The 9,574-nt window shown below is 39.4% G+C and overlaps 1 protein-coding gene across 1 annotated transcript; it reads left to right on the top strand.

Annotated features, from left to right (window-relative positions):
• Nucleotides 1-4,213: 4,213 nt before the first annotated feature.
• Nucleotides 4,214-5,493, top strand: LOC114411271. The gene is made up of 3 exons (XM_028375003.1): nucleotides 4,214-4,332; nucleotides 4,418-4,551; nucleotides 5,195-5,493. Exons 1-3 carry the CDS (start codon nucleotides 4,214-4,216, stop codon nucleotides 5,491-5,493), a joined length of 552 nt encoding a protein of 183 aa, XP_028230804.1.
• The last annotated feature ends 4,081 nt before the right edge of the window (nucleotides 5,494-9,574 follow it).

The raw sequence follows: 9,574 nt of genomic DNA, 5'->3' as shown, positions 1-9,574 counted from the left end.
ACAATCAGAGGAAAAGTTTGAGAAATCTTAGGGAACCGTTAGAGATGCTGATATCACTGTCGGACTATACACGCGAGCCCGCTGATAACTGCTAAATATAAGGTATTTTTTATAATAAAAATATATTGAAAATATCTTTAAAAATATTTATTTAGCATTTATTTTTTACTTATATGTTAGAAATTAATATTTTTCTTATTTATGACTTGCAGATATGAAAAGGAGAGATTAAAAGCAAAAAAGATCTAGAAAATATCAAAAATATAAATCGGGAAGATTTTTGGCATCAAGCCAAGTCACTCCAGCAACTATAAAAAGGGAGTCCAGCCCAAGTCCACTCTAACAACTATAAAAAGGGAGTCAAGTCAAAGAGAAAAGACACACCAAGTCTCAGGTGTTTTCTTTTCTATTACCCTTTCTTACATTTAATTTCATGCATCATTCATTCTTGCATCATCTTTGGGATTAGGTGCTCGACACAGGGTAATCCTTAATAAAAATACAAGGAAGGTCTTGCATGCATCTGTTTTAGGAATTAGTCGTTCGACAGAGGATAATTTCTAATAGAACTAAAAGGAAGGGGTATCTTAATAAAATCATTGCTAGACATATAGTGATTGCATTATGCCCATGCATCAAAGCAAACATCTAGAATTAGAACTTCATGCATTTTATCTATTGACTCTTTGCTTGGACATTTGGGAGATAGATAGGTAAAATAAGTTTGTCATCGTGAGACATTCGGGGCAAGTATTCTAATAGATGTGGGTAGGATAAATTCACCTGATTGATAGAGAAAAATCACAAATAATATATCTTAGGTAAATAAAGCATGCTAGGTCCTAACATTCTCATCTCATTGAATTTCCTACTATTTCTTTTGTTTTCTATTAATAGTTATTATTTTATACCTTGTTCTTTTAAATTTATCTTTTATACCTCATCTTATCTTTTCCTCTTATAAATTGGAAATTATCTAACACAAGTACAAAACAAAGTTTCCGTGGAAATCGACGCTCGGACTTTCGAGTACTTTACTACTTGAGACAAATTGGTACACTTGCCAAACCGTTAACAAGTTTTTGGCGCCGTTGCCGGGGACTTTGTTCTTCGTACTTTGTTGCCATACATTTTCAATTTGTAAGTATTAATTCTTCTTTATTCTTTATTTTACAATTTTTAATCATTATTTTTCTTCTCCCTTCTTTTTCTTCTATGATTTGCACGGTAGTGCTTGTTTTTGTGTATGTGAGGCTGAACTCCAACCGAAGATTTAGCTCTACTTAATCCAAAAAGAATTGGAGCCACTTGCAGGCATAACAATGCTGCGAGAAAAAGAAGAGAACAAGAAATACAAGGGAGTAGTCAACCCTCACCTCCACCCTCTCCACAAAGCTACTATTAAATGGAAGAGGAGCATGCACGACGAGTGACACTAGAGGACTACTCTAGTACAACTACCCCATAATTCTTCACCAATATTGCAAGGCCGGAGGTTCAAGCGGCCAACATATCTTATCCTCACTCTCTCATACATCTAATACAAGGAAATCTTTTCTGTGGTCTACCAAATGAGGATCCTTATGCTCATCTCACCACCTACATAGAATTTTGTAACACGGTAAAGATAATTGGTGTTCCCGAGAATGCCATACGCCTCAATCTCTTTTCTTTTTCTTTGGCAGGGGAAGCAAAAATGTGGTTACACTCCTTGAAAGGAAATAGCTTGAGGACCTGGGAAGAAGTTGTCGAAAAGTTCTTAAAGAAATACTTCCTAGAGTTAAAGACTGCCGAGGGGAAGATGGAAATATCCCCATTCCATCAATTCCCCAATGAATCACTCAGCGAGGCGCTCGACCGTTTCCACGGACTACTCAGAGTCTGCCTACACATGGGTACAATGAGTCGGTGTAATTAAACATCTTCATAGATGGCCTACGACCATAGTCAAAGCAACTCCTTGGCGCATCCACAAGGGGAAAAATCAAGTTGAAGACACCGAAGGAGGCAATGGAGCTCATAGAGAACATGGCGGCTAGTGATCACGCCATCCTTCGTGATCAAGCATACACGCCAACAAAGAGGAGCCTTCTGGAACTCACAACCCAAGATGCAACACTGGCCCAAAACAAGTTATTGGCCCAACAGATAGAGGCCCTGACGGAGACCCTCAGTAAGCTTTCTCAACAACTACAAGTGGTAAGTCCTTCTCACTTTTCAATCATGCAAATAGGGGGATGCCACATCTGTGGTGGAGCACACGAGCCAAGGCAATGCATAACCCAAGAAGAATCTTCCAGGGAGGTGAACTACATGGGAGCTCAGAATTGCCACGGATTCCAAGGCTACAACCAAGGAGGACTGTCGAGATTCAACCAAAGGAGGAATTTCACACAGGGCTCAAGCTGAAGGAATCATCCAGGGAACCAGTTCAACAAGGAGCAAAGAAGTCAACCTATCCAAAATTCCAACCAAGGGATCGATCTTTATGAGAAGACTAGCAAGCTTGAGGAGACACTGAATCAATTCATGCATATATCCATGTCCAACTATAGGAGCACAAAGTCATTCATCAAGAACTTGGAGATACAAGTGGGACAATTAGCCAAACAAATGGCTGAAAGACCCACTAGCAGCTTTGGAGCCAACATAGAGAAGAACCCGAAGGAGGAATATAGGGCAGTGTTAACTAAAAGCCAAAGGAGAGTGCAAGAAGAAGAGAAAGCTGAAGGAGACCAGTATGAGGAAGGAAGGGCAGACAAAGAGGAAGAGAAGGGGGGAAGAACAGAAGAAAAGGGAAGAAGAAGAAGTAGAGAAGAAGGTCTTAACCTCTAAGACCAAAAGTCAACTAGCCCGAGAGGCTAGGAAAGAAGAGCCACCAGCCCCTCTAAAGGAGCCTCTATACCCTTTAGTGTCGTCAAATAAGAATAAGAAGCGTTGCTTCAAGCGTTTCTTGGAGATATTCAAGGGGCTGGAGAAAACCATGCCATTTAGGGAAGCCTTGCAGCAGATGCCGCTCTACACCAAATTCATGAAGGGCATCCTCACCAAGAAAGGGAAGTACATTGATAATGAGGGCATTATGATGGGAGACAACTGCAATGCGGTGATACAGAGGAAGCTGCCCAAGAAATTTAAAGACCCCGAAAGCATGATAGTCCCTTGCACTATAGGGAATGAATGAGTAGGGAAGACTTTCATTGACTTAAGGGCAAGCATCAACTTGATGCCCCTATTAATGTGTATAAGAATTGAAAACATGAAGATAGACCCTAACAAGATGACGCTCCAGCTTACAGATTGATCAATCACCAAATCGTATGGGGTAGTAGAAGATGTCCTCGTCAAAGTCCACCACTTTAACTTTCCGGTAGATTTTGTCATCATGGACATAAAAGAAGATACAAAGATTCCTCTTATCTTAGGCAGACCTTTCATGCTAACTGCTAACTGCGTGGTAGATATGAGGAATGGTAATTCTGAAATGAGCGTTGACAACCAAATGGTAACCTTCAACTTTTTCGAAGCAATTAAATACCCAGAGGAAGATAAGGGGTGCTTCAAGGTGGAGGAGGTCGATAAAGAAGACGTTAGTGCTCTTAAAACCACAAAGACTTCACTGGAGAAAGCTTTGATCAATGTTGTAGATTGTCTAACTAGTGAAGAGGAGAAGGATCTAAGGGCTTGCTTGGAAGACTTAGATTGTGAAGAAAATATTCCTGCAGGGGGGACCAGCTTTGAAGAATTGAAAAGTGGGAGTCCATCCGAGAAGACCAAGGTGGAGCTGAAGATCCTACCCAACCACCTAAAGTATGTGTTCTTGGAGGAGAACGAGACCAAACCTGTGGTGATCAACAGTGAGTTAACAACAGAGGAAGAGAACATGTTGGTGGATGTCCTTAAGAGACATAGGGAGGCAATAGAGTGACACATATCAGATCTAAAAGGAATCAACCCTGCCTACTGTATGCACAAGATAATGATGGAAGAAGACTATAAACTAGTCAGACAGCCCCAGAGAAGGCTCAACCCATCAATGAAAGAAGAGGTACAGAAAGAGGTGCTCTAGCTTCTAGAGGCTGGGCTTATCTACCCCATTTCTAACAGTGCTTGGGTAAGCCTATTCCAGGTGGTACCAAAGAAAGGGGGCATGACAGTCATTCAGAATGAAAAGAACGACCTAATCCTAACAAGGACTGTCACTAGCTAGAGAATGTGCATCGACTACCGCAAGCTCAACGAAGCCACAAGGAAATACCATTTTCTTTTGCCCTTCATGGATCATATGTTGGAGAGGCTTGCGGGACATGCTTATTACTACTTCTTGGACGGGTACTCGATACAATCATATTGCAGTGGACCCCAAGGATCAGGAGAAGACAACCTCTATATGCCATTTTGGTGTCTTTGCCTACAGACGGATGCCATTTGATTTATGTAATGCACCTGCCACATTTCAGAGGTGCATGTTGGCCATTTTTGCAGATATGGTGGAGAAAAGTATCGAGGTATTCATGGATGACTTCTCAGTATTTGGACCTTCATTTGAATGTTGCTTGAAGAAATTGGAGATGGTGCTACAGAGATGCATGGAAACAAACCTAGTTCTGAATTGGGAGAAGTGCCACTTCATGGTTTGAGAAGGAATAGTCTTAGGCCATAAAATTTCAGCCCGAGGGATTGAGGTAGACTGGACCAAGATTGATGTCATTGAGAAGTTGCCATCACCATCTATTGTCAAAGGCATTAAGAGCTTCCTAGGACATGCATGGTTCTATAGGAGATTCATCAAAGAATTTTCCAAAATTGCAAGACCATTGAGCAATTTGCTGAACAAAGATGTTGTGTTTAAATTTGATGAAGAGTGTTCAACAACCTTCCAGACCCTGAAAGACAAGCTCACGGCTGCCCTAGTAATGATCGCACATGACTAGAGTAAAGAGTTTGAATTGATGTGTGATGCTAGTGATTATGCAGTGGGCGTAGTCCTAGGACAGAGGCAAGACAAGACATTCCACGCCATTTACTATGCTAGCAAAGTTCTCAATGAAGCATAGATGAATTATGCCACTAGGGAGAAGGAGATTCTAGCCATTGTCTTTGCCTTAGAGAAAAATTCATACCATACTTGGAGGGGTCAAGGGTGGTGATCCTCACTGATCATGCTGTCATCAAGCACCTTTTCCCAAAGCAGATTCAAAACTAAGGCTGATTAGATGGGTCCTGCTCATACAAGAATTTGATATAGTCATCAAGGACAAGAAAGGATCCGAGAATGTGGTGGCTGACCACCTCTCCCAGTTGAAGAATGAAGAAGTGACCAATGAAGAACCGAAGATAAAAGGAGAATTTCCAGATGAGTTCCTCTTACAAGCCACCGCAAGACCTTGCTTTGTTGATGTGGCTAACTTTAAAGCCACAAGAATAATCCCCGAAGAGCTTAACTGGAGTCAGCGGAAGAAATTTCTACATGATGCCCGCTTTTATGTGTGAGATGATCCACATCTGTTCAAGCTAGAAGCAGACAATTTGCTAAGGAGGTGTGTTACGATGGAGGAAGCACAGAGCATCCTTTGGCATTGCCATAGTTCACCATATGGCGGTTACCACAGTGGAGATAGAACAACAGAAAAGGTGCTACAAGCAGGGTTCTTTTGGCCCTCAATCTTCAAAGACGCTCATGATTATGTGCGTCGTTGTGACAAATGCCAGAGAACAGGGGGGATTTCTAGAAGGAACGAGATGCCTCTACAAAATATAATGGAAGTAGAAATCTTTGACTTCTGGGGGATTGACTTTGTCAGGCCTCTCCCATCTTTATACGGGAATATCTATATCCTGGTAGCTATTGATTACATGTCCAAGTGGGTGGAAGCAATAGCCATTCCCAAAAATGACGCCAGGGTAGTGATAAAATTCTTGAAGAAAAACATTTTTTCCCGTTTTGGAGTACCACGAGCCCTAATCAGTGATAGGGGAACACACTTCTGCAATGCACAACTGAAGAAGGTTGTAGAGCATTACAATGTCAGACATAAGGTAGCAACACCTTATCATCCCCAAACAAATGGCTAGGAAGAAGTTTCAAATAGAGAGCTAAAGCGAATCCTTGAGAAGACTATCACATCATCAAGAAAGGATTGGGCTTTGAAGCTGGATGGTGCTCTATGGGCTTACAGGACTGCATTCAAGACTCCCATAGGCTTGTCACAATTCCAGTTGGTCTATGGGAAAGCATGCCACCTACCGGTGGAGTTGGAGCACAAAGCCTACTAGGCCCTCAAACTTCTTAACTTTGATGAAGCTGTATCTGGAGAGAAGAGGAAGTTACAATTGCTGGAGTAAGAAGAAATGAGGATGAATGCCTATGAATCATCCAAGATTTGTAAGTAGAAGATGAAGACGTATCATGACAAGAAGCTACAGAGACAAAACTTCCATCCAGGCCAAGAAGTCTTGCTCTTCAATTCCAGACTTATACTATTTTCAAGAAAGCTGAAGTCAAAGTGGTTAGGGCCATTTGTGATCAAAGAAGTAAGACCCCATGGAGTTGTGGAATTTGTGGACCCTACAACAGGCACTCCTGAGAAAAAATGGATCGTCAATGGATAGCACTTAAAAATTTGCAATGGAGGCCAGTTAGAAAGATTAACAAGTGTTGTCTACTTGAACGATCCATAAAATGAAGAACAACATCTAGCTAAAGACGATAAATTAAGTGCTTACTGGGAGGAAACCCAACATTTTTGTTAATTTCTATTCTTCAATTATATATAAAAAAGGATTTTGTTCAGGATCTTCATAGACTCTCAGTCCACCTGGGATGTATCCACCACTGATGACCCAGAGGCCTTCATCCAGCAGGTTTCTTGGCCAGGAGTCCAACCCTCTACTGATGGGGGGTGAGCCCTCTCAGGTCAGAGATACCACTGAAGCCGGAGTTGGGGATGACATCATTGCAGATTTGGCAGCTAATTGGGACCCATGGCTAGACTTGAGTCGAAGAAAGCAAGATTTTATTCAGTTTTTAGTCTTTATTTTTTTTATTTCTCTCAAATAATTGCATGATATTTATGAATTCATTGCTAAAACTTTTTCTGAATGACTCAAACACTTGAAATGTTGCATACCAATTTTTGTGAAAATGTTGGTTCCATGAAGGCAAACGTCAATTCAAGTGGTGGAGTATGAATCACAACAAAGGGAGAAAAAGGTTAGTCTGTCTGAATGAAATCATGGTATGGTAAGTTAATAACTGAGTTGCGTGAAACCTACTTGTGAGAGAACGCCTATTTTTACTTTCTGGATTTTGCATCATTCTTAGACTGTTAGATTAATTACATGATGTGGAAATGATCAAGACCCTGTTTCTTCTTATTTTCAGCCACTTAGCCAAAAAAACCAACCTTTGATGATAATTTATCCCTTGCACCTTATTTGAGCCAAAAATGATAATCATGTTTTTTGTAAAACCCCTAAGCCTATTTTAGTTATCTTCTACCTTGTTTTAGGGTTTAAGAGAGCATAAGGATTTTAGTCATGATATACCCCTAATTTGGGGGAGGGTTAAGGTAAAAATTGTCTGAGGAAGGTAAAACAACACACAATAAGGCACCCTAAAAAAAGCTTGTATGCCCAAAGTTTCTTTCCTAAAAAAATGAGAAAAAGGAGATAAATCCTAAAAAAACAGAAAGAAGAAAGAAAAAAGAGAGAAGAATAATAAGGGCAAAAAATAAATAGGTGCCATAAGTGTTGTTAGAACAATAAATTGAGGCTGAATAAGTGAAAGTTTTTCTAGGATAAATGCTCTCTTATAACCCTAATTTTTGAAATCCCAGAAAAACCATAATTTCTTTGATTAGCCAGGCCACATTACAAGCCGATAAAAGTCCTTAGTGATCCACCAAGTGTAAGCTGGATAACTTTAACTGAGATGAAGTGCAAAACTGGGAACATTAATTGCAGGTCGTAGAAATTTAAACACTCACCCAAGACACTTGTGCACAGAAAGAAACACTATAGCCTTGTGAGGAAAAGTGAGGCAAGCCGACCTAATTGATTTATGCTACTAACCAATTCTATCTCAATGTTTGTTTGTGCTTCCATTGCAAGATCATGGCAAATGCAAAAAGGTCCAGCTAAGGAAATTTGAAAAATTGAAGCTATTGAAAGTGTTGGAGCATTCAGAGTCTGCTTTCATTTTTGTTTGTGCTTGAGGACAAGCAAAGTTTTTAATCTGGGGGATTTTGATAACTACTAAATATAAGCTATTTTTTATAATAAAAATATATTGAAAATATCTTTAAAAATATTTATTTAGCAGTTTTTTTTTACTTAAATTTTAGGAATTGATATTTTTCTTATTTATAACTTGCAGATATGAAAAGGAGGGATTAAAAGCAAAAAAGATCCAAAAAATATCAAAAATATAAATAAGGAAGATTTTTGGCATTAGACCCAAGTTCACTCCAACAACTATGAAAAGGGAATCAAGCCCAAGTTCACTCTAGCAGCGATAAAAAGGGAGTCAAGCCAAAGAAAAAAGACACACCGAGTCTCAGAGCACTCTAATACGCACCTAAAGCCTGAGAACTCTCCCTTAGGGAATTCTTTCTTCTCTTTCATCATATTCTATTCCCTTTTTCCATCCCTTCTCCTCCACAGTTCCTATACCATTTTTCTAGTGTAAAGCCCCATATGGCTATGAGAGGCTAAACCCTTAGTTTGGGTCTGACAGGCCTAAAAAGCCAAAAAATGTATTGTACACTTCATATTTATCAATGCAAACAAATGTTTTCTTTCCTATTATCATTTCTTACTTTTAATTTCATGCATCATTCATCCTTGCGTCATCTTTGGGGGTTAGGTGCTCGACAAAGGGTAATCCTTAATAGAATTACAAGGAAAGTCTTGCATGCATCTGTTTTAGGAATTAGTCGCTTGACAGAGGGTAATTTCTAATAGAACTAAAAGGAAGGGGTATCTTAATAAAATTATTGTTAGACATAAAGTGATTGCATTATGCCCATGCATCAAAGCAAGCATCTAGAATTAGAACTTCATGCATTTTATCTATTGACTCTTTGCGAAGACATTTGGGAGATAGATAGGTAAAATAGGCTTGTCATCGTGGGACATCAAGGGCAAGTATTGTAATAGATGTGGGTAGGATAAATTCACCTGATTGATAAAGAAAAATCACAAATAATACATCTTAGGTAAATAAGGCATGCTAGGTCCTAACATTCTCATCTTATTGAATTCCCTACTATTTCTTTTGTTTTCTATTAATAGTTATTATTTTATACTATGTTCTTTTAAATTTATCTTTTATACCTCATCTTATCTTTTCCTCTTATAAATTGGAAATTATCCAACACAAGTACAAAACAAAGTCCCTATGGAAATCAACACTTGGACTTCCGAGTACTTTACTACTTGAGACAAATTGGTACACTTGCCAAACCATTAACACCAACTTAGAGGTGAGGGACGAGTTTATCGCAATTGGGGTTAGAATGAACATGTGTAGGAATCCTTAAAGGATCAAATTGGGGTTTATTTTGATATGATT

This window comes from Glycine soja, chromosome 5 (assembly GCF_004193775.1).
Source record: "Glycine soja cultivar W05 chromosome 5, ASM419377v2, whole genome shotgun sequence".
NCBI classification, from domain to species: Eukaryota; Viridiplantae; Streptophyta; class Magnoliopsida; order Fabales; family Fabaceae; genus Glycine; species Glycine soja.
This window is presented reverse-complemented; position numbering and strand designations above follow the sequence as displayed.